This window comes from Narcine bancroftii, chromosome 8 (assembly GCF_036971445.1).
Source record: "Narcine bancroftii isolate sNarBan1 chromosome 8, sNarBan1.hap1, whole genome shotgun sequence".
Taxonomy (NCBI): Eukaryota; Metazoa; Chordata; class Chondrichthyes; order Torpediniformes; family Narcinidae; genus Narcine; species Narcine bancroftii.
Genome location: NC_091476.1, coordinates 164,243,821 through 164,270,028, shown reverse-complemented (window position 1 = coordinate 164,270,028; position 26,208 = coordinate 164,243,821). Strand labels below are relative to the sequence as shown.

The window sequence follows — 26,208 nt, the reverse complement described above, 5'->3', positions numbered from 1 at the left end:
CGGGGCTCTGGGTAGGTTTAGCCCACCGAGAGAGGAAAAGGATGATGGGATAAGGGGACCATGGATGACAAGGTAGGTGAGGTAGCAAGTTAAGAGGAAGAAGGAAACATACACCAGAGTTAGGAATCAAGCCAGGAAGGGCTCATGAAAATTATACACTAGCTGGGAAGGAACTTAAGTAAGGACTTAATAGAGCTAGAAGTAGGCACGAGAAGGCCTTGGCAAATAGGATTAAGGCATTCAATGCACACATGAAGAACAGAAGAGCATGAGAATGAAGGTAGGGCCACTTACTGATAAAGGAGGGAACAAGTGCTGGAGGCAGAGGAGGTAGAATACTGTGCTTCATTGTTTATCTTGGTTAATGTGAGGTCAGTATAGAACAGGCTTATGTCCTGAAGCATGTTGAGGCTAAGAAAGAGGAAGTATTGATTCTTTTTTAAAAAAATACATTTGGGTTGTTCAGTCCCCGGGAAAGGAAGAGATCTTCTTTTCTTTGGCTTGGCTTCGCGGACGAAGATTTATAGAGGGGGTAAAAGTCCACGTCAGCTGCAGGCTCGTTTGTGGCTGACAAGTCCGATGCGGGACAGGCAGACACGATTGCAGCGGCTGCAGGGGAAATTTGGTTGGTTGGGGTTGGGTGTTGGGTTTTTCCTCCTTTGCCTTTTGTCAGTGAGGTGGGCTCTGCGGTCTTCTTCAAAGGAGGTTGCTGCCCGCCAAACTGTGAGGCGCCAAGATGCACGGTTTGAGGCGATATCAGCCCACTGGCGGTGGTCAATGTGGCAGGCACCAAGAGATTTCTTTAGGCAGTCCTTGTACCTTTTCTTTGGTGCACCTCTGTCACGGTGGCCAGTGGAGAGCTCGCCATATAACACGATCTTGGGATGGCGATGGTCCTCCATTCTGGAGACGTGACCCACCCAGCGCAGCTGGATCTTCAGCAGCGTAGACTCGATGCTGTCGACCTCTGCCATCTCGAGTACTTCGACGTTAGGGATGAAAGCGCTCCAATGGATGTTGAGGATGGAGCGGAGACAACGCTGATGGAAGCGTTCTAGGAGCCGTAGGTGATGCTGGTAGAGGACCCATGATTCGGAGCCGAACAGGAGTGTGGGTATGACAACGGCTCTGTATACGCTTATTTTTGTGAGGTTTTTCAGTTGGTTGTTTTTCCAGACTCTTTTGTGTAGTCTTCCAAAAGCGCTATTTGCCTTGGCGAGTCTGTTGTCTATCTCATTGTCGATCCTTGCATCTGATGAAATGGTGCAGCCGAGATAGGTAAACTGGTTGACCGTTTTGAGTTTTGTGTGCCCGATGGAGATGTGGGGGGGCTGGTAGTCATGGTGGGGAGCTGGCTGATGGAGGACCTCAGTTTTCTTCAGGCTGACTTCCAGGCCAAACACTTTGGCAGTTTACATCCGGTACTGCACGGATGGCAGTCTCTTCAATCTGAGGCGCCTGCAAGCTCACACCAAGACACAAGAGAAACTTGTCCGTGAACTTTGCAGACGATGCCGCTTTAGTTGCCCATTCAGAGCCAGCTCTTCACCGCTTGACGTCCTGAAAGGAAGAGATATACCCTAGGTTAAGACAGGAAGCGAGGGAAGAGATTGCTGGGCCTTTGGTGATTATGTTTGTGTCCTCCCTGGCCACAAGGGAGGTACTGGATGAGGGGAGAATGGCAAATGTAATCCCTCTGTTTCAAAAGGTAATAGGGAGAATCCATGGAATTGTACAACGGTGAGCCTTGCATCAGCGGTGGGCAAGCTATTGGAGAGGATTCTTAGGGACTGCAGTGAACTGGAACTCACTGTCTGTGTGTGGAGATTAGACAGCCGACCCCTCCTCTTCGCTCTGCCCCCCTTGGTCCTGATATAAACCCTGCTTTCCCGCCTTACCTCAGAATTACCTGAAGACCTCTGTAAATAATGAACGCTTGCTGCAAGACAATAAAGGCATGTCTGTGCTCCTCACAGGTCTCTGAGTACCGTCGATCTCATTACAGGGACAGGATTTACAAGCATTTAGAGAATCTATCTCGGAGATAGTCAGTATGGCTTTGTGAGGGGCAGGTCGTGCCTCCTGAGTATAACTGATTTTTTTTGAGGAAGTGACAAAATAAATTGATGAAGGTACGGTGGTAGATGTGGTGTATATCAATTTTAATAAAGCATTTGACAAGTTTTTTTACGCAGAGTGAGGGTGGAGGTTGAGTCAACAGGGAAGATTCTTAGACTGACACATGTATGCAAGAAAAATGAAGGGTTATGGCATGAGGGAGTGAAGGTTTGGATTGTTGAGTAGGTTTACAGAGGTTAGCACAACATCATGGGTAGAAGGGTCTGCAACTGTGCTGTAATGTTCTATCCTCTAACAGGTTTCCTGCTCATTTTATAGCGATATATTATACATATGGAACATAAAATCTTCGGAAGGATGGAAATTCCAGTTGTTTTGTTCCAGTAAAGTTTATTGTCATCTGATTGTACAAGTACAACCAGACGAAACAGCCTTTTTCCAATCCTCGGTGCAAAACACGCAGACACACAACCAGACATCACACATATACAGGCAAGCAATACATATGCAGAACAAGTATTCATATGTACAAATAAATCAATGAATATGAGAGCCTTGGACGGTGAGTGTGAGCAGCTCCTTTGGTCGGACAGCGTGCTCACTGCTCGTGGGAAGAAGCTGTTCCTCAGCCTGGTCGGTGCTGGTTCTGATCCTCCTGGATCTCTTCCCCTTGTTGATTTTAAACTCAGCATAATCAGAAGATTGGTGAGATGCATCGCTGGAACATTTGGGACCCAAAAGAATACTTAATTCCCCATCATTGGAATTAAACATGCAGTAGAGCACATTGTCCTTCATTGCTTTCAAGGCATGATGTGGTGTGCTAAATACACTATATTTTCCACTTCGCCTTCCTGAAGGATGTGAATTTTGAGGCAATTGATTTTAATTCATCTTTAATTTGTACCTTAAATTGCACCTCAAATTAAACCAATTTGAAGACGTATTTAAGTAAATAACTTCAGGAAGCATTAGATGACAGTGGTTTATGCAAGAATGAAACTGTATGTTTAAGTTCCTCTGAAATCTTGAGCAGATAATTGTGAGACAGTATATGTGGGGAGAAATAGTCAGTAAATGATTTGCGTCTTGAACCTTTATCAAGATCGAAGGGAAGGGGTGATATGACGTCCTGTATATAAAGGGGGATGGAAGTGGGGAGTAGGACCCATAGGTAATTGAGCAGAAGATGTCAGAAGGCAAGAGACAGGGTAGAGGGAGGAACCACTAGAAAGGTTAGAGAGAGGGAGAAAAGTATGTACAGGAATAGGTTGAAAAAAAGGAGATAGAAACAGTAGAATAAGATGAGGGTTGGAGTTACCTAAAATTGGGGGGAAAAAGTCATTGCTATTGCTCTACACATTTAAAATAAAAACATTTTAAATGAGTTATAAAAGTTTTTTCCAAAATTGTCTGTCTCCTTTATGCCCATGGAAAGCCCGATCTGGTCCATGAAGGGCATTTTCAAGGAACATTGCCAATCACCTCAGTTAATTTCTCCCACAAAATAACCACCTCCACAAAGCTTCAAAAAGTGTACTCTAATGGGAATTGAAGGAAGACGTGCTGATGTTGGACACCAGTTCCTTAAGTCTGACTCCTAATATTTCAGTGATTACTTCATAGACTGTGAAACACTTTAAAATTCTTTAACTCTCTGTCTCTCTCTTCCACCAACCTCCCCCTCCACCCCCCCCCCCCCCCCGCCGCCAACCCATCCAACCTCACCTTTTTGACTCGTAGTTTGAAATTCATGAATTTATTTATTTAAACTTCAGAGCAGTAATCTTTTAATCCAGCACTTACATGATGCTTCTTAAAGGGCTCACTCAGTCTCTCTGCCCAGTAGCAGACAGATATCTTGGGACTCCTTGTGTTGCTTCTGGTGTGAAATGCTTAATTAGGTTGAAACCTGGATCAAAAACATCTCATCGCAAATAACACCTTTTTTCCTGACATAGCAAAGAACCACTGCCAACTTCAAGAAAGTCGTTAGTATCCATGCTATCTTGGGTTTTGTCCTTTGCACTCACTTTACCATGCATTAAACCACTCATTTTGCAGTTAAACAAGAATGTCTACAGATGCTGTGATTGTAGCTTGAGACACAAACGTGCAGAGTAGAATAAGTGAGGGGAGTGGTAGAGATGAGATGGCTGATATTCTGCCAGCCATTGCAAATATAAAGAGCCAGGGTGGGCAAAGGACAGGACAAGATGTCCAAGTAGAGGAAGAAGGTTTAAGGCGGGAGAAGGGGTCTTCAGTGGGGGGTGGGGTGGGGGGAGAGAATCCTGGTGGAAGAAGTAGCTTCTGAGTTGGAGACGACAGTAAAAGAGTTTAGCATCATTGGCATGTATGGAACTTGTTGAGATGTGTTAGTAATAAGTGAGGGGAGTGGTGATTTTATATAGTACCTGCTCATATTTCACAACAAGGTTTTGCTGTGTTACACATTCTTTAACGTTGATTTATTTTATGGTGATACATGAATAAAAAGCCACAGTTAACAGAAATGTGCACATTTGTCCAACAGACTGCAATAGAACAGAGTAAGACAGATGCAAGTGTACATAAATGAGAAATAGGATCAAATTTGGTTTAAGTGGTAACTTCAAGCTCAGTCAAACACGGGCAATAAAAAAGCCACAAAATCAAGTTCATCATTCAGGTTTAATTGCTAAAGTATATTTACTGCCTGATTTGCAGTCGTTTCACTTCCTATAACAGTAACAAAATCACCATTTTTGCTGTTTGCATTAAATTACTGACCTGACCCCAATTGTTTTAGTTTTGTGACAGTTGGTTGGAAAAGAAAAATGCAGGAGAATTAATTTCAAAGCAGCATAACAGCTCTGTGTTAATTAAGGTGAAGATTATGGCTGAAAAAGTTCCTGAAAATTTATGGTTCTAATCTTTTCTTCCCCGTGGAGCCCATTTGATGTGAGATCTTCCCTTTCTGCAAGAAGCTAACAGTTACCAACTGCAGGAATCACAGTAGTAACCCCCTGAGATTGCTGGAGTCTGCAGCTCAGTAGTTCTGGGTGCTGATTGGAATGATTCCAAGCTGCTGAACTTCATTAAGGCGCAGTGCCCAAGAGAAAGGAGAGTAAGCCTACATGAAGGCGCCCTGGGGTTGAAAATTAATGTGCGCTGTCACGATGGGATGACTTTAGCTTTTTTGTGTGTCTTATACAAGCAGATACTATGCAATTAAAGCTTAATGGTGAGTTTAAAATAAAACTCTGATCAGACATAACAACAATAATTTCCAAGTAAACCTTGCTATTAATTGCATGTACAATATTTAAAAGGAACATCATTATCTGTGGAAGGTACACAGGAATAGTTCGCAATCCGGCAGATATAATGATACTTCTCTGGCATGTAATGTACAGCATTGAAAGTGAACTTTCAGAGCAGGATTTGCTGATTTTTAGCACCCTGGCCATGACATTATGTTGCATAATGGAAAGTTTCTAGGTGTTATGTGACTTGAATTCCTAGGAAATAAATCTTATGTTAAGAAAATTCTCGGACATGGACTGGAAGTTCTCCGATTTTGATCTTCTGTTGACTAAAAACCCTAGCCCAAACACTCAAGGCACCAATTCACCCCTGTATCCCTCCAATTAGCCATTCTCAAACTCTTTTTATGGCTATGCCCTCCCCCCCCCCCAGGTCTCTGGTCAAAGTCTGTGCCCCCCCCCCCACCCTCCCTGTGAAGCAGTCATTTAATTGGTTTCTTCTGTACTTCCCTCCTACCGCAGTGGTGAGGGGAAGGGGGGGGTCGTATGCTCCCTGTTGAGAATAGCTACATCAAGTTACCCTTTAATTCACTCACCTCTCTTATTGACTTCTCTCTCATAGCCTTCCCATCATAGTTCATGAGCCATCTGTTTTCTTCCACATGTACAGCATCGAGAGGAAAGACCTTTGAGCTTATTAAATGTACAAGCCACAATCCATTGTAAGCAAGGCATCTCCAGACACAAAATAATTTCTGAGCCCTAATCATGTCTCCATGTTCCCTAAACTCATTGGTGTTCAGAGGATCTTCTACGCAAATCATGGAAAGTCTTGATAAAAGGTTCAGACCCGAAAAGTTGGCTGACCATTTCCACCTGTCTGCTCTGCTGTATACCTTCAGAGTTCTTTGTTTGTTCAGAAGTCCTTACAGGACTTGGGACGATGGATGCAAGTTTGATGTTTCCCTTCTCTGGTGAATCACTGCCTTCGGCTCAAAGATCAGGTATTGGAATTGAGATAGGAAGAAAAGTCTTCACAAAGAGGCTGCTGGATCTTCAGTATCCTCAATCTAGAAGAGCGATGGAGGCTCAGTCAGAAATTGCTAGTTTTTTTGTTAGATATTAAATGAGTCAAAGGATATACTAAAGGGTTAAAGGCGCATCTATGATTTTACTTAGAATCTGAATAAACATATGGGTGAGGTGGGACTGTTGTAAATAGTCTACTTCTTATGTTCTTACCACACCAGCAGTCATGGGTTATTCATGTTGAAATGATTGTTTTATTCATTTCCCTGATGATATTTATATGCATAATATAAGATTGTAATCATGGTTTGCAATCCAGAGTCTACACTCTCCACCACAACAGGTGTGGAGTTCAAGCATTTCTTCAAGTTCAATTATTTCTACTTCTATAGGTCTCATGTAATGAAGAGTTTGTTTCTTTTTAAAGACTGGTATGATAAGCTTTTCCAATGTTTACAGGCTCTGGTTTTCCATTCAAGTAACAGAGGAGATCATTTGAACAGCTTGCGGCATTGCTTTACACTGTTTATCCCGACAATTAACAAAATATCATTTCATGCTACTGAAATGACTTAGCGGTGGGACTTAAAACAGCCCTGCTATTTGACTTTGTGCCTTGTATGAAGCTTTACCATGTCCTAGTCCTAAACTCACACGCCCTTTGGCCCTCAATGTTGTATCGATCCTTACATTCCTTAAAAAAATACTAAACCCTACCTATCATACCACCCTCTATTTTTCTTCCACCCATATGCCTATCGAAGAGTCTCTAATGCTTCACCATCTGCCACCATCCCTGGCAAGGCATTCCAGGCACCCACAACTCTCTGTGTAAAAAGAAAACACCTTACCCCTGATGTCTCACCTAAACTTCCCTCCCTTCACTGTGTACATATACCCACTGTTGTTTGCTATTCCTGCCCTGGGAAAAAGGCACTGGGTGTTCACCTTATCAATGCTTCTCATAATCTTACAGATCTCTATTAAGTCTCCTTTCATCCTTCTGTGCTCCAAAGAGAAAAGTCCCAGCTCTGCTAACCTTGTCTCATAAGTCTTATTTTCCAATCCAGGCAACATCCTGGTAAATCCTCTGCACCATCGTAGTTTCCACGTCCTTCCTATAGTGAGGTGACCAGAACTGAACACAATAGTCCAAGTGTGGTCTCATGAGAGATTTGTAGAGTTGCAACATGACCCTTGACTCCTGAATTCAATCCCCTGTTAATGAAGCCCAGCATCCCATAGGCCTTCTTATCTATCCTACATCTTTCTCTGACTTCTAACAGTTAGCGAATGGTGAGTGCAGTGGTTAGCGCAATGCTTTTACAGCGCCAGTGGCCCAGGTTCAAATCCAGCACTGTCTGTAAGGAGTTTGTATGTTCTGAACTTTGGGGTCTGGTTTCACTTCAACATTTGAGCAGATTCCCCCTACAGCCTTTTATAAAAGTGAGTCATGCAAACCATTAATGGCGCTGTCTTCACTCACACAAGGTCCTGATCTGGCATCACCCCTGTGAATGGTGGATGACATTGGTGTATCAACGAGCAATCCCTCCTTGGCCTAACCCATTCTGAACTTTGCAAGTCTTTTCAGCCGTATGACCCTCAGTAATGGCTGTGTTTCTCCAAGTTTGGCCTCAGTCATAGCCCTGGTTTCAACTGCTCCACTGTAGGTGATCATGGCTTCAGCTGCTGTGATTCAAAACTCTGAGAAGTTCTCTCCCTAGACTTCTCTGTCCCTCTGAGACCCTTTGGGTCATTCTGTTCAATTAGGTTATAACTCCTTGTGATTTGACCTGTCTATATTTGCAACACTCCTGTAAAATGCTTGTGATACTTCACCGTGTTTAAAGCATTGTTTAGTAGTTGCAAGTTAATGAAGTGAATCTGAACACTGTGTGGCAGCGGTTGCAGCGTTAATTCATGTTGAGGTTTTTATCCAAATTATTATTTCAAGGGATATCCCTAACAAGGCTGGCAATTTTTACACTGTGTGGCAGCGGATGCAGCGTTAATTCATGTTGAGGTTTTTATACAAATTATTATTTCAAGGGATGTCCCTAACAAGGCTGGCAATTTTTGCCCATCCGTGATTGCCTTTAAAATGAGGCAATTAAGAGTCAACCACATTGGCAGTTCAGAAATTAAATTCAGGACCAGACTGGGCAAGCATGGAGCATTTCCTTCCCTGAAGGACTTTAGTGTGCCAAATGGATTTTTACATGATTATTTTTAACCAAGAATAGCTTCCCTCCACCCCCAAATTGATTCAATTATTTGAATTTAAGTTCCCTATCTTCAATGATGGATTGAATTTATATCTTGGGATCAATGGTTCAAACCCCCAGAGGCAGGTCCTGCTGCATTGTACCATGTTACTGTTTAATATTCTGCTTCAGTCACTACTTCCAGGCTCACAAAGGCAAACTCCCCAAGATTATGCTCATGAAGCAAAACATTGCCGATTAGGATAGCACTTTGGTGGATTGAGGATATCATGTTAAAATCCTATCACTTACATATGCCTCAATCTCTCTAAACATCCTTTAGTATAAAAGATGGTCTTTTAATTTGAGTTAATGGAGATAGTTTCATAGCAATTGCATAGCATTTCTAATGCAGTTTGGATCCGAAATTCAGGACAAAAATATTTTAATTTTGTTTGAGGCTCCGACCTGGATGCAAAGCCTTAGAAATGCTTTTCAACATGCTGCACCCAACTTATTTTTCTGTGAGCACTTATGCATAACTTACTCCAACCGAATTAACTGGTTGTGGTGAATTTTCCATAATGTATGAGCACCGTCCATTTCACAAACATCTTCCTGAAAGTAAACTGACCTAATAGGTGATTAGAGAATGGTTTCATTTCAGTTACTGGTATATGTTTCCCAACATTTGTTGAATGCATAATAGTCAATCTAATGGATGTTTCCAGAAGCCTAATGACCCAGGGATATGGACTTGAATCCCATTGTAATAGCTTGGAAATTAGCATCAAATAATGAAGTACATTGAGAATTTAAAAGGAAGAATCTTTAAGAGTGTCAGGGAAGCTACAAATTGTACAATCCATTGATTTAGCAATGGCCTTCAGGACTGGAAATGCGCCACTCTGACCCAGACTGGTTTGTATGTGATCCCATCAATGTGGTTTGTGCTTAACTACCCTCCTTAAGCTGAAAGGCTTAGCGTCTAAGCCTTACATCTTAAAGGGATTTGGAGACTCACAATAAATATTAGCTTCACCATCACATGTGTGCCACATCATGTGAAAAAATAGTGCCTCAATGACCAAATGCCTCACAACCAAGTGATTTTTTTGTGCAGTTGCTGTTGCGATTTTTTTTTATGTGGATTGAGGGAATAATAGGAAATCCACAACACTCTTGAACACAGGATTTTAACAGAGGTTATAAGGTAAATCTGAGGTTATGAGCCTACTCTTTTCAGGCAGCTTAACTGGTCTAGATCTCATCTGTCCTGGAGCCCAGCTGGAACTGGTAATGCACATTGAGCAGTTTTTGTGTGAGAAACTTGTCAGAATTGGAACCAAAGAGCTGTCATCACAAGAGGTAAAACACAAAAGACGCCGTGACTGAAGTTAAAAACACAATGATGGAGAAACTCAGCCGGTCAAATAGTGTTCTTTATGTAGCAAAGATAAAAAATACATCACCAAGTTGAGCCCTTCATGTATTTTGTGGTAGGGCTGAAGCGTGAAATGTTGGTGATGTATCTTTATCTTTGCTACATAAAGAATACTATTTGACCGGCTGGTTTCTCCGGCCTTGTGTTTTTACTATCGCCATGAGAGCTTGGAACCAAAAAAATTAGTGTGTTGAAACAGAATCATTTTTGTTGCACCTTACATACAAATGTGTGGTATTGTAAGAAGGAAAATGGTTGTATTTGGAAGATCTTAAATAAACTAGCTGAAAATAACTTGTAAGTAGAATTAGACTATTGTTTCATGTTTTAATCATAAAATTACCATAACATACCTAATATCCCCCTCTATTTCTGTTTATTTAAAAAAAACTACTGGGGAGGTTAGCTGGAGAACTGAAGCTTGTCGATCCTTTATTTGTTTTCTTGACCTGTACCCATCGTAATCTATCATCTTCCCATGGTCAAGCTCATTAGCATCTTCCGGGGTGGGTGAAGGTCTTAATTCTCAGCACCGAAGAATATAGTGGAGTTCTTAAATTGCATTCTTAGCACAGGAATTCCTCACTATTTCCAGTTACAGCATTTTATAATGACATTCCATTGATTGTACTTGTAATGGCTTTTATTTTCTGAATAATGAATGCTACATTTTATAACATGAAATAATGTTTAAAGCTGTTGGATATAGCAAAACAAAGGCACGCAAATTGTGTTAATAAAGAATTAGAATACACATGATGCACTCTAAATAATTGACACAAATAATTTTACTTTTAACTAGGCTTGGATTAAATAATGCTTGTAGAAACATCTTAGCATCTTTGATATGGTTTTGATCATACTTTTGAATTTTTTAAGCAGAAAATATAGTCAGCAGGGTATCAGTTAAATAAATATCACATTTTCTAAAATTAATGTTGATCTTCTGTCTGACCAGTAAGTAATTAAAATTTGACCATGGGAAGATGATAAATTATTTGTACAGATCAAAATAACATATTGTAGCCGTGCGCTGCTCAAAAGATGACACGCACACAGTGTAGTCAGGTTAAGGTCTGAGTTTTATTAGGGCTCAAGGGCGACTTTTATACTTGCACTGTTCTCACGAGCCCCCCTCCCCTTGGCTGACGTCACAACATGCATAACAAAAGCGGTTTTTCCACGTGTGGGTACTTTCCTGCATAACATTGCCCTTCTTCCCCGCACGCTGTCCCTGTCTGTTGGCTGCGCAGCAAGGCCAGCGCCATTTCTGGGTCACTGGCCTTTAATTTGCCCTTGCCGTTCACCTGTTGGTTCGCTTGTTGGGGCCAGTGCTGCTGCGTGGGATGCTGGCCTTTGGTTCCGCTCACCGCCCGGAGCACCGGCTCAATTTCCGCCACATGATGCCCTCCCCAGAACCAGTGGTATTGTCCTTGTTATTGCCTTTGGTGCCCAGAGGCAAAAGTCTCTGCAGGCTTTGGAAGCCTGTCTCTTCGGTGTAGTGCTGGTATCTCAACCAGGCATGCCGGGTCCAGGTGTGCCGGGTTCAGCCTGTCTGTGGTGAATACTTCCATCTTGCCTCTGACCTTCAGCTTGATCGTGGCTCCGTTATTGCGGATGACCCAGAATGGGCCCTCGTATGGCCTCTGAAGTGGCGGACGATGTGCAGCCCTGTGAATGAAAACATACTCACAGTCCTGCAGGTCTTTGGGTTTGTTGGTCCTCGCGTGTCCATGCCTGGAAGGTGGAATCGGCGCCAGGTTGGTGATTCTTTCCCTTAGCCTGCTGAGGAACGTTGCAGAGTCATCCTGCTGTCTGCCTGGGGATGGTACGAATTCTTGCGGGACCACCAATGGATCTCCATAGATGAGTTCAGCTGAAGAGGTGGCAAGGTTCTCCTTTGGGTGCTGTGTAGATACCCAACAGGGCCTATGGTAGATCGTCTACCCAGTTGGGTCCTTGGAGTCTGGTCATGAGTGCTGTTTTGAGGTACCTGTGGAAGTGCTCCACCAAACCATTCGACTGTGGATGGTAAGCTGTTGTGTGATGCATCTGGGCACCTCACAGGCTGGTGAGGTCGGACCACAGACTGGAGGTGAACTGGGCACCTCTGTCGGATGTGATGTGGGACAGTAACTCATGCCACCCAGGACAAGATGAGGCCCCTGGCACATGAGGTTGTGGACGTGTCTGCCAGCAGGTCTGCTTCTGGCCACCTGGCGAAGCGGTCAACCATTGTGAACAGATAGTGGAAACCCTGGGATACTGGAAAGGGTCGAACCTTCGATCTGCGGGCTCGAAATGCTGAGGTGGGGTCTTGGTGTGCTGCTGTACCTTGGTTGTTTGGCACTGCGTGGATGCCACCCGCTGAACTGTTTCTGCAATCTATGCCAAACATATTTGCTGGCCACCAGCCAGACCATGGTCCTGATGGATGGGTGAACCAGCCTGAGGATGGAGTCGAAAACCTGTCATTTCTGAACCACCGGGATGATGGGCCTGACCTGACCGGTGGCCATGTCGCTCAGAAGGGTGGTGTTACCTGTGCCGACTGGGATGTCCCAGTGCTGTACTCCTGATATGGCAGTCTTGCTGCACCTCCACCAGTGCCATGAAGTCCACTCCCCTTGATAGCGCATGGATACTTTGCCTGGACAGTGCAATGGCCACCACGTAGTCATTGCGTGAGATGTGCCTTACATCTGTGGTGTAAGACAGGTGTCATTGCTGGTGGGCCGACCAGGGATCTGAGATCTTAGCCAAAGTGAAAGTCAGCAACGTTATCTGTGAAAGCCGTAAAGGACCTGAAGTGGCGGGTGGCTAAACTCTCTGTTAAAAACACTGTACTTCAGTTCTGTAGGCCGCAGATGTTTGCTGCAGAAAGCCAGCGGTGCCAATTTCCTTCAATCTGCTGCTCCAGAACCCCGCTGATCACTTTTCCTGAGCCATCCACTGTCAAGGCCGTTGGAGGATCTGAATGGGATGTGCCAAGAGAGCGGCATCCACCAGGGTTTCCTTGGCCTTCAAGAAGGCTTCCGCTAACTCCTCATCCCAGGTGACATCCTTTGCCTTGTCTGCCTTCTGGGCAAACAAGGGCTGCATGATCTGGGCAGCTGAGGAGATGAACCTGTGATAGAAATTGATCATCCCCACAAACTCCTGAGGTCCCTTGGTCGTGTTGGATCTGGGGATCTTCTGGATGGCCTCCACTTTACTTGGTAGTGGTGTGGCTTCTTCCCTAGATATCTTGTGGCCCAGGAAATTGAGGGCCTCCAATCCAAACTGGCATTGGGCTGGATTGATCATCAGGCCGAACTCACTCAGTCAGGAGTAGAGGTGCTGAAGTGCACCACAGGCTCCTGTTGGTTCCTGCTCACCACCAGGATCGCATCCAGATACACAGAGGTGCCGTCCATGTCTCGGCCAACCGTGTCCATGAGTCACTGCAAAGTTTGTGTGGTGTTCTTTAGCCTGAATGTCATTCAGAAGAATTCGAAGAGGCCGAACATGTTGATGATGGCAGTCTTGGGGCTATCATCGGGGTACACCGGGATATGATGATATCCTCGCATGAGGTCCACCTTGAAGAAGATCCTTACCCTGTGCAAGTTAGCCACAAAGTCCTGGATGTGCGGCGCAGGGTACCAATCCAGTGTTGTAGCCTAGATGAGCCAGCGGTTGTTGCCACATGGTCTCTAGCCCTCAGTTGCTTTGGGTACCATTGCAGGGGAGAAGCCCATGAGCTGTCCGACCGCCATACAGTGCCGAGCTCCTCCAGCCTCCTGAATTCCTCCTTCAGCTGGAGCTTTTCCAGAAGAAGGCATCTTGCCCTTATGTGGAGCAGTGGGCCTTGGGTCAGGATGTGGTGCTGTACTCTATGTCAGGGCATCACCATGGTGAATTGGGGGGGTGAGCACTGCAAGGAACACGGCCAGGGCCCTGGTGTACTCATTGTCCAATCTCTATGGAGTCCAGGTGGAGTGCTGGAGCCTGGCGTCTTTGAGGAGGAAGGTTTGAAAAGTCTTGGCGTTGACTAATCTCCTTCCCTTGTGGACCACTAGTAGGCTGTGTGCATGCAGGAAGTCTGCCCAAGGAGTGGTTGTTCCACTGCGGCCTGCATGAACACCCACGAGAAGAGGCTGCCGCCCAAACGCAATTGAACCTTGTGGGTACCATAGGTCTGAATCATGCTGTTATTGGCAGCCCTCAGTGGGGGCAGGACGCTGACCTCTGCTCCTGTGTCCACGAGGAAGCATCTTCTGGACTGGCAGTCCCAAACATACAGGAGGCTGTCTTGGTGGCCAGCCAGCATGGACATTAGTGATGGCTGGCCCTGGCATTTCCCTGAAACGTGTATGGTGGTCTGCACCAGCAGGCTCCAGCCCCCCATCTCTATTGGTAGAAACACCACTGGTTGTCTGAATCACCTCCTCTGGGGTGTTGCTCTTCTCTCAGTGGCTCTGCTTGGGTCTGCTTGTGGGATTTAGTGACAAGCCTCTCGGATTCTGAACATTCTCTCTTCTGTTTCCACAGAACGTCCGCTCATGCTGCGACTTTCCAGGGTCACTGAAATCCGCGTCAGCCAGGAGCAGTTGGAAGTCCTCGGGCAATTGCTCCAGGAAAGCCTGCTCAAACATGATGCTGCGGGGCTTGTGTTTGCCAAGGAGGGCCAGCATCTTGTTCATGAGGGCTAACAGGGGCCTGTCCCCTAGCCCATCCAGGTGGAGCAGACATGCCACAAAGGACTCGATGAGCAAGTCCTTGAAGGCGGTGTATGTGCCTTCTGATGGGTGCTCCTGGATGAAGTTGGCCACACAGCTGGCTGTGTCCTGGTTCAGAGCAGTCACCACATGGTAATACTGGGTGTATTCTGCTGTGATCTGCTGGATCTGGAACTGTGCCTTGGCCTGGTCAAACCACACGTGTGGTCAATTTGTCCAGAAGGTCGCAGCTTGAGAGCGACTGCGTAGACTGCTGCCTGTTCACTCATCGTTGGGTTTAAATGCTGTATAAACTGTCAGAGTCACCATGCATTACTTGAAAGAAGACACACACACACACGTAGTGTAGTCAGGTTAAGCTCTGAGTTATTAGGGCTCAGGCCTGACTTTTATCCTTGCACTGTTCCTGCGTGGCCCCCCTTGGCTGAACTTACAACATGCATAACAAAAGTGGGTTTCCTGCGCACAGGTACTTTCCTGCATAACAATGCCCTTCCTCCCCACACGCTGTCCCTGTCTGTTGGCTGCGCAGCTAGGCCAGCACCATTTTGGGGTCACTGGCCTTTAAGCTGCCCTTGCCGTTCACCCGCTGGTTCGCTTGTTGGGGCCAGTGCCACTGCGCAGGCTGCTGGCCTTTGGTTGCGTTCGCCGCCTGGAGTGCTGGCGCAATCACCACCGCGGCGAGCCACCGCAATATTACAAATCTTTGTGCTTCAGTCTACAGATGTATTCAGCTCCATGACATAGCAACATCACTAATCGCAGGAATTATGACAATAACACTGGCTACTGGGGTGGATATTGTGTATGACACTTTTCATATATTTCATTTGCTCTCTGTGCATCATAAATGCATCAGTCATATATGACTTCTTTGTTATTGATCCAGTATGTCCTCATACTGGATGTATGAGTGAACCTTACTCATGAAGACCTTTTATTCTCTGGTTATCATTGCCCTGTCCATGACCTTTGATCTTGGTTTTTCACAGAGTTATACGCCGCAGAACGGGTCCTTTAATCAACCTGTTCTTGCGGACCAAGATGAAAAGTCACGGTCAGGGCAATGATAATTGTGGGCTACTCTCATTTGCTTGCAGTTGGACCATATCCTTCCATATCCCTAGAATTTGCTAAATTTCCTCTCATCTGTACCTTAAAAGCCAATTACTTTCATTTTTTTTGCACCTCTCATGTCTTCAGAATTGTCCAAGCTATTACACAATGGTGACTATAGAAATACAGGCTCTGATGTTAATAGAAAGATGTAATTATCAAAGAAAACACTGGAATCAAATGGATCTTTGACCTGAAGCAATGTTTCTCTTTCCACAGATGCACAGAGAATTAATGATTTTCATTTATCCTCCAATCCCCAGTCACCTTGTCCCTTCCATAACTGTTTCTGTAAACTCACATGACCCTAATTTTTTTGCCTATGAGATTGGTTTAGAAGGCTCTCCCACCCGTATTTACCAGTGCACCTACACACTAACTGCTCAGTTTTGCTTCATTTTCCAAATATCAATCCTTGAGACAAAATCTCCTCTCAGCAAATTATTGACTGAAGCAAGCTCCAATCTATTATTGAATTTGGCCTCATTCTAGAAATGGCTTCAATCAAAATTCATTTCACGATAAGGGGCTTTCGGAGTGGTTGTCGCAAAGACAATAGAAAATTTTTAAAATTAAATTAACATTGCTATTTATCAATATTCAAAGAGAGCGATCTTGCCTAATGATTGAAGTTATTTCTTAGTGAACATGATCAGTCCTGTTAATTGACCAAATGGAGCTTTTCATTGTTTTCAGCATTAGTTGGTGCACAGCTGTGAAGCACCTGATTGCCAGAATATCAGGTCTGAATGTTTAATTTTATTTCAAGAAATACCATCGGTGATTCAGATTTAACTCTTTTAACTCTTTATTTGACAGTGTCAAAACATAGATTGAATTCCAGAAGAAAATTATTTTGTTGCAAAAATAAAATGGCGGAGTACTTCCACTTAATTTCAGGATTCATAATTGATCGATTAAAATGAGGGTCTGGATGGTCCCTGTCTATTTTTAACCCACTCGGCTACATAATTGTCCAAAATGGGCTCAAAAATCAAACAACAATCCTTTATTTTTCATAGATTTTCAATTTAAATGGGCATGTGCCTTCTTTTCACTCAGGTATTTCAGACTTTTTAATCTCAAATATTGAGGTTTCTTTAAACTGTGCCCTCCATTTTAACGAAATGCACACTTGATCACAAGATTTAAAATCGAATCGCGAAACAGGTTTAAACAAAATAGTGTGGGGGGGGGGGGTGGATTCAACAAACTGGAGAGGGATGGGTAAGGTAAAAGAGAAGAGTGTGGATAAGGTAAAAGCAAAAGTTAAAAATAAGATAAGAGTAAGAGAGTGTACACAAGGGAAAGATTGCCTGATTTTAAAAGCACAAGGAGAATACGGGCACTTTATGTGAATGCCCGTAGTATTTGAACTAAGGTCAGTGAGCTTGTGGCACCAATCAGTGCAAGATGGTGTAGTCTTGGATGCCTTTTCACATGCGTCGTGTGTTCTTGCTGGGCATGTGCTCGGTTTGCTTTCTTCTTGTCTTCAGATAGCTTGGCGGTGCAGTTTTAGTTACCTAACTACAGGAAAGGTATCAATAAGATTGAAAGAGTGCAGAGGAGATTTACAAGTAAAACACAAAAGTCTGCAAACACCGTGGTTAAAGTAAAAACACAATGATGGAGAAACGCAGCAGGTCAAACTGTGTATTTTATGTAGAAGAGATAAAGATACATAGCTAACGTTTCAGGCTTGAGCCCATCATTAAGTATTTACAAGGAGATTTACAAGGATGTTGAAGAGCTGAGTTACAGGGAAAGATTAACCAGGTTAGGACTTTGTTCCCCGGAGTCCACAGGAATGAGGGGAGATTTGACAGATGTATACAAAATTATGATGGGTATATATAGATGGAGTAAATGCAAACAGGCTTTTTTCACTGAGGTTAAGTAAGATTAAAATCAAGACGACATGGGTTAAGGGTGAAGCTGAAAAGTTTAAAGGAAACATTAGAGGGAATGTCTTCACACAGAGAAGTGGGAGTGTGATATAGCTGCCTATTGAATTGTTAAATGCAAGCTTAATTTTGACATTGAAGAAAGATTTGGACATGTACATGGGTGGGGGGTGGGGGTGGTGGGGAGTTGACAGTATAGAGGGATATGTTCCAGGTGCAGGTCAGTGGACTAGGGAAAAATAGTTCAGCACAGACTAGAATGGCTGAAGGGCCTGTTTCTGTGCTGTAATGTTCTATGGTTCTATTCAACTTGAATACAGATAATTGTTTTCTTTAATTCTGAGATCCACTGACTATATTGTCCAACCCTAATTGCTCGTGATGACGAGAGTCTTGAATGTCAGAAGCAAAATGAAATACGACAGAGAAGGTGCCATGTCTTATTCTATCCATCAGCTTATTAAAATCTTTGTCTAACTCCAGAACTCACCATCAAGTTCTGGTTTCACCTTCTAAATGGTGCTCAGTGGTCTTCTTCTCAGCCATCCCTTCAATCTTTCATCATCATCCATTCTCTTTCTGTTCAACATTTGTTGCTCTGTAGCAACACCAATTTACCCAGTTTACAAACAATTAAAGAAAACACCCACTCATTTCTTTCTGCCCAAAATGGAGTCAACTCTCTTTATTCCCTTCAGACATTGCACTGCATTATTCATTCGTCCAAACACCACCCAACCAAACCCCCTCTGACCTTTTCAGTGGCTTATTGCCACGTGGGTGATCTTGACACTCTCACTCTCTGCCTCCTGCATCCAAGATCCATCCCCACGTATACAGCCTGCTTAACTAACCCATTACTCCCAAGTGTCGCCTCAGATACAGCAGTGATTGGCAGTGCTTCCTATGCAGGTAAGTATGCAACCACAACAGCCCTCACCCCCCCCCCCACCCCCACAGCCACGCAAGGAGGTGACTGAATGGATTTGTCCCACTACGTAACAGTCTGGAGGGACTACAGAAATCTCAGCACTGGAATTGACAAGAAATTGAGACCCTGAGAGATGGTCTTTGAGGAAGAGACAGTGGCCGATGTGACCATGGGCAGCAGCTCCTCTACTGCTGTGCCTCGTTGCTTCCTGGCTTCCATTTGTAGAAGTCACAAGATGGCTGACAGGACTAGGTGGCAGTACCAAATTCCAGTGTTTCCAACAAATACACTACCCGTCACCTCTGCCACATCCTCACCCAATTTGATTCTAAGCAGATCAATGGAAGGAATTCCATTTCATGCCCAAAGCCTGGACCTGCATAGTTAGTGCTGCCATTTGTGCTCTAGCTCAGTTATGTCCGATTGGTAAGTTGCTGGCGCTATCTCTGTTTGACCATAAATAACTTCGAAGACTAAAAGTTGTAGAGAAACCGATGGGCTTTTATGCACAACGTGAAGGTACATCCATGCTGGTCAACTGTCCTGGACTGAAGAGGAGGCTGTGGGACAGTCAACTTTATTCAGGGTTCAGTGGGAGCAGTCTCAGACACAGTCAGACATTACACTGCATTCTTCATCTGCCCAAACAGCACCCAGCGAAACCCCTCTGACCTTTTCATTGGCCTAATCACCAGACGGGTGATCTTGATGCACTCACTCTCCTCCTCCTGCATCCGAGAACCATCCCACATAGGTGACCTACTTAACGAACCCGCACATGCATGCTATTAATTCCGCGTGTTGCCTTGGGTATGTCCTCAGCAGCGAATGGCACTGTCAAAGTGTTTGAGACCTTTTTGGTCTTTTATATTAATCCAGAATTCAGATGTTTTTCACAAAAAAAAAACTGCTCTGGGCAATTTAGGGTTAATTTGAAGACCAATATTGATGTTTTTGCTGATAGCAAATGAGGCCATTTTCATATTTTAATGATTCTTCCCATTTCATTTGATACCAGTGTTATTTACTCTGTTTAGATGTAAATCAGAATTAGCAATTGACAGACTCTAATTTATAGTCTTGCAGTAATACCAGTGGAGCGAATGCAGTAATTAATGTTTCAGATAAAAGTACTCTCATATTGCTGCGCAATTACTGCCTGCAACCAAGTGTAAAATGACTTCCTGCAATCAAAACCTCAGAGAAGGATCAGAGACCAGCTGTTGCTTCGTCTTTTTCTTCAGCCGTCCTGTCCTAAAGGCAGTGGTGTAGATTCTAATGCTCTGCAAATGTACAACTGCATTCTCTCCCCTGGGCAGATGCTCCACTGCCTGACAGAAGCCTGACAGAAGTGAAAACAGACTACTTTCCTGATACAGAAGGGTACAATAACTCTGAGAAAGAGGTTAACCTGCTTTTTGGTTTTACTTATAGCCCCAGAAGAATCAGATTGTCGGTAGTTCTTCTGGAGATCATAACTCAATCTATGTACGAACATTTGGAACCATGAAAGTAAAGCCTGATTAGCTGCTGAAGGATTAAATTGGTTGCGACCTTACTCTACCAATACTTATTGAAATTGTTACATGATCGTTGAAACGAGTGAAGTTTCTCCACTGAGGATGTAAATACCTTGTTCATTCTAACATAATTCTAGTTCCCCCTAAATTGGCAATCATGATTCTTTAAAAATAACTTGAAAAACATTACGATCAACATCACATGCTATCTCCAGAGCTGCTGCTTGATCCACTGAGGAGGGGTTGTGTGCACAGAAGAGGGGGTCAGGAAGCTCCAGTGTGATTTGGATAAATTGAGGGACTGGGCAGATACATGGCAAATGCACTACAATGTGGATAAATGTGAGGTTATCCACTTTGGTAATACAAACCGGAGGGCAGATTACTATTTGAATGGCAATAGATTAAGAGATGGGGAAGTGCAGAGAGACCTAGGGGTACTTGTACACCAGTCTCTGAAGGCGAGCATGCAGGTACAGCAGGCGGTTAAAAAGGCAAATGGTATGTTGGCCTTCATATCAAGAGTGTTTGAGTCTAGGAACAAGGATACCTTACTGCAGCTGTACAGGGCCTTGGTGAGACCCCACCTGGAGTATTGTGTGCAGTTTTTGTCACCTTATCTAAGGAAGGATGTTCTTGCAATGGAGGGAGTGCAGAGGCGATTCACCAGGCTGATACCTGGAATGGCAGGAATGACTTATGAGGAAAGATTGCGCAAATTAGGATTGTACTCGCAGGAGTTTAGAAGATTGAGAGGGGATCTCATAGAGACCTATAAAATTCATGCAGGACTGGACAGAATGGATGCAGATGGGATGTTTCCAAGGATGGGAAAATCCGGAACCCGGGGCCATGGTTTGAGGATAATAGGCAAACCATTTAGGACCGAGATGAGGAGGAATTTCTTTACCCAGAGGGTGGTGAATCTGTGGAATTCATTGCCACAGAGGGCAGTAGAGACAGGTTCATTAAATATATTTAAGAGGGAATTAGATCTATTTCTTCAGTATAAAGGTATTAAAGGTTACGGAGAGAAGGCGGGGACGGGGTACTGAACTTTAAGATCAGCCATGATCTCGTTGAATGGCGGAGCAGGCTCAAAGGGTCGAATGACCTACTCCTCCTCCTATCTTCTATGTTTCTATGTATTTTCTCTCCTTTCAGATCTAATTTCCAGTATCAATAGAATTTTATGTTCTAATCCTCTCACTCATGGAATTTAGAGAGAAACAAAACAGGCTGCAGCTGCTGTGATTGTAGTAAAAAAAATATGGAGGAACTTATCTGGTCTTTTCAGCATCCATAGGAGACAAAGATATATTGCTGACGTTTCGGGCCTGAGCCCTTCTTCAAGTAAAAAATAATCAGGAAATGCAGAAGTAGGATATATCAGAAAGTCTCAGAATTCAAACAACGGGGAAGAAATCCAGACCCACAAAAGGTGTTAATTGGACATAATATGGGACTAGGTAGAATTGATCATGTCTGTACAAAAGGAGACAAAGAATGGAGAGACGATGGGGGTGGGGGGAGCAAGGGGATGGGGGCAGGGGGGTTAATGAAAGCTAGAGAAGTTGATATTAATGCCATCCTAATCATACTCATACAACATTTAACACTGGGAAACGTAATTTCAGGCCATTTACATATCATGTTGAATCGTCACATTAATTCTTTCATCAATCCATCTTTGTTCAAAGTCTAGTTTATTTTCATATTTTTCTATTCAATAGCTCAAAATCTGTAATGTTTATTAGCAGATAATGAAACCATGATTTTATATCTGACTAAACTAATTTTACAATGTATCAGTGAGAATAAATGGTGTCTTTTTTGTTTCATTCTTTTAAGAAAAATTGCAAAGGATATTTGTGCTCAATTATCCCAGTGCTTTTCTCTCTCCTGTTCACATCTTGAGACTTCACAAGGGTAGCCATTCCCCACTCATGAACCTCGATAAATTGAGGGACTGGGCAGATACATGGCAAATGTATCGACAGCAACTTAACCACGACAATCAAGTCCAATTCCCTTCTCAATCAACATCCACGTACTTCGAATTTCACAAGTAGAGCTGTGAGTAAAGTTGCAGGATACAGATGTAGCTTTCAAACTCCTAGTTCCACCGTCTACCTTACATTCCACTAAACTACAAAGTCAAATCTTACCACAAATCTCCTGATTTAGAGGCAATTCAGAGATTGATTGGATCAAGGTGATGTAATTATTGGGCAATTATTGCAATGTTCATACTGTGGAGGCCGTGGGGGAATAGAACAGTAAGGTCGAGAGAGTGCTATCGCTTGATGCTGTTTGTGAGGAATTTATACATGCTCCCCATGACCGCCTCAGTTTTCCTCCAGTGTTCTGGTTTTCTCCCACAACACAAAGATATATGGATTGGTAGATTAAGTGGCCATTGTACATGGCTCTTGTGTTGGTGGGTTGTAGAAGGGATGCGATAGGAATATTAAAGGGGAATGGGTTTGCTCTGTGAGCCAGCAGATTCTGCAAGTAACCCATATTACTAGTTTTAGGTATCCCAGGCCTCCAGTGCTCCTTTCTCACCCCCGATCCAACCAGCCCATGTCACACAATTTTGTTCCCCTCTCCCACTTGGTTCAATCTGCATCCCATCATTTCTGGGTTTCCTGCTGAACTGGTTTCATCTGCCCATGATCTCGCCCTTATCTGCCTCCACTTATTACCATCCTTTACCTAGCATATTCCAGCATCTTCAGCTTCCTCTCTCTCCACTTATCTCCTTCCAACCTTTGTCTCTCTGTCCAATCTGCCCAACCCCATCGGCTCCTCCTGCCCATCAACCCCTCCTCACCCGATTTCTCTGAATACCTGCTTACCCCCTGCCTCACCCCATCCTCTCATCTCTTTATTCTGGCTATTTCCTCTTCACACTTTATCGTCCTGATGCAGACTTTCAACCCAAAACATTAATTATTCTTTTCCCTTGAGTTGCTCCACCAGTCTGTATTTTGCTTCACTCTCTTTTATCTCCAGATTCTATGAACATTTTTTCAACACAAGTAAAGCAAAAAGAAATGAGATAATTGGTGCAGAAGTTGGCACCTTGACCCCTCAATCTTGCCCCACCATTGAATGATGATGCCGTCTCTAAGCTGGTCGCAACTCCTCTCCTCTGAAAGTTTCCCCGATTCACAATTCTCTGATTTTCTAAGTATTTCCCTTAAATACTTGTAATGATCTAGCCTCTGTGGTAGAAAATTCATCAGTCATCTTCTCAAACATCTCAATCAAAGTGGTGAGACATGGCCTTCCCCTCACAAAACCAAGAAGAATGTCCCTAATCTAATAACAACTTTCCAAATGTGCATAAATCCAATACTAAGTTTCCTTTCCAATTGTTTCCCTATTACTGGTTTATAATTTCCTGGATTTTCCCGTTCTTGAACAAAAGTACATTAGCCACTCTCCAGTCCTCCGGGACATCTCCTGTCACTAATGAGGATCAAAAGATCTTCATAAGGCCCCAGCAATCTCTTCTCTTGCCTCCTTCAATAACCAGGAATACATCCTATTAGGCTGCAGGGGACTTGTCCTCCTTAATACTCCTCAGACCCAACACCATCTCTTCCTTGTTGTTAAAATGCCCTAATACATGAGAATTCTCCTCATTATTTTTCTAGACATACAGCATGGTAACAGACCCTTTGGCCCATGAGCCCATGCTGCCAAATTAACCCAATTGACCTACACACACGATATGTTTTGAATGGTGGGAGGAAAGCAGAGCACTCGGAAGAAACCCACGATGACATGGGGAGAACATACAAACTTCTTGCAGAGAGCACAGGATGCTCCCTGTCCATCTACTTGCTAAACGCTGATGCAAAGTACTCATTTAGGATCTCGCTCACTTCCTCTGACTCCAAGCATAACTTTGCTCCTTTGTCCTTGTGTGGTCCTATCCTTTCCCTGGCCATCCTCTTGTTTCCGTAATCCTGCTCACCAAGGACAAATCATGGCCCTTCTTACCCTTCCCAATTCTCTGCTTAAATTTTTCCTACAGTCTTTATAGTCCTCCAGATCCCTGTCTGATTGTAGCTTCCTGAACCTTTTTCTTTTTCTCCAAGTTCATGATCTCTCTTGCCATCTTTGTCCTTCCTTTGCACTGGAACATGTTGATCTTGGGCTCTAAGTAGTTGGTTCTTAAACAATTCCCTCATGTAATTTATGGGCTTACTTGATAACAGCTGCTCCCCATTAACACCCCCCACCCCCAGCTCCCGTTGAATCATGTCATAATTTTCCCTCTTCCAAATTAGTTCTTTTATGCAAATTTATCCTTGTCCACAATGATCTTGAAACTTAAGGAAAAGTGATTCCCAAAATATTTCCCCACTGAAATGCTGAACATCTTGCCTGGTTCATTTGCCAATACATGGTCCAGTATGGCCCCTTTTCTGGTTGGGATATGTTGAGTTCAGAATAAGATTGACGGGTTCAATGAGAATCAAGGCTGGGCACGTGCTATTAACAAATAGACGTCTTTATTTATGCATGAGAATTTATGCAAGGGCACACACTCACAGACTTACATGCACAGCAACAGTACACAAATAGCTACACATTTGGTGCAAATAAATTACTGCTAAATAATCTCAACTCGTGATTAGGAATGGAAAGGTTAAATGCACAGTACCCATCCACCCACAGGCATAGCACACTAATAACGGTAACAAATAAAGGAAGGTTTAAAGCTTCCACAGTACCCATCCACCCCACAGGCACAGCACACTAATGAACAGTAAATTAATTACAACTTAGAAGTATATCAAATTAACCTGGTTTCCAGCATTGACCATGGCTCAGGATCTGGGGTGGGCCCATCACAGTTGGTCCTCCTATTCACCCCATGGCCTGCAGCCTGAACTTCAGTGATAGTTTGAAGGCAGCAGCAAAGAGTGAGAATGAACAGGCATCACATGGTTTTTCAGTGCAGGACCTGCTTGGACCAATCGCACGTCAGTCTCGCCTGTGGGCAGTTCTAACCCTTGATTGGCAAGTGAGGTCCCTTCCAATCTCAGGCTGACTGGAGAAGTCACGTGACCTTCCAAAATTCACATCCCGACCACATTCCAGATATGACCCTCCACAATCCACACCATGGCCTATCTCCACGCTGCTATAATAAACTTTCCTGGATGCTCTTAACAAATTTTGCCTCTCTAAACCTCTGGTACGGAGGTCAACACAGTTGTGCAACTTTCCATAATCTATCTACGTATCTGTTCCTCTACTTCCTGGTGGCTATCAGAAGGCCTATAGTACTATCCGAGTGATTGCACCTTTCGTATTTCTGATTTTCACCCACACCACCTCAATAGTTGATCCCACCATTATGTCCTCCCAGAATGCAGCTGTAGCACTCTCCCTGATTCAGAATGCAGCACCTCCATCTCTTTTACCTCCTCTATCTTATCTAAAATAACAAAAGCCCAGGAGCCTTCAGAAACAGATGTTATTTTTTTTTGTAGAGGAAGGGAACAAATGTGTGTTGTCATATTTGTAAGATATGATGGAATTATGGATCATGATGTGGTTTTTATAGTCATCAGACTACGTTTGGAAGATGTGTCCATTGATATCTTGAGCATTCAGACAAATGAAAGCTAATAAGTTCATGGCTACCAGTAGCAAATAAAAGGAAGCTGTCTTTCCTTGTCATTCATCATTATCCCTTCAGCCAATAGCACTGCAGAAATGGTCAGGAGGAATTAGGTGCAACACACAAAATGTTGGAAGAACTCAGCTGGTTAGGCAGTATCCATGAAAGACGATAGTCAGTCAACATTTCTGGCTGTAATCTTTCATAAATTATGTCCCATTTTATTTTTCACCTGACTGCTGAGTTCCTCCAGCATTTTGTGTGCGGCTCCAGTTTTCCAGCATCTTCAGTCTTTCTTATTTGCCAGGAGGAATTAAACGTCGGAAAAAAAAAGACTTTAGTCGCTTGGCCATGTCATGAGGGAT

The 26,208-nt window shown here is 43.7% G+C and overlaps 2 protein-coding genes across 2 annotated transcripts in view; one reads left to right on the top strand and one right to left on the bottom strand.

Annotated features, from left to right (window-relative positions):
- Positions 1-26,208, top strand: part of LOC138741543 (disks large-associated protein 2-like) — a 272,962-nt gene that overhangs the window by 94,027 nt on the left and 152,727 nt on the right. The window lies entirely within an intron of this gene.
- Positions 12,960-13,310, bottom strand: LOC138742139 (uncharacterized). Its single transcript, XM_069896322.1, has one exon. It carries the CDS (start codon positions 13,308-13,310, stop codon positions 12,960-12,962), a length of 351 nt encoding a protein of 116 aa, XP_069752423.1.

Excerpts from the sequence above, each read along its gene's own strand:
- LOC138742139 (XM_069896322.1), bottom strand. The coding sequence starts at position 13,310 with ATGATCAATCCAGCCCAATGCCAGTTTGGATTGGAGGCCCTCAATTTC.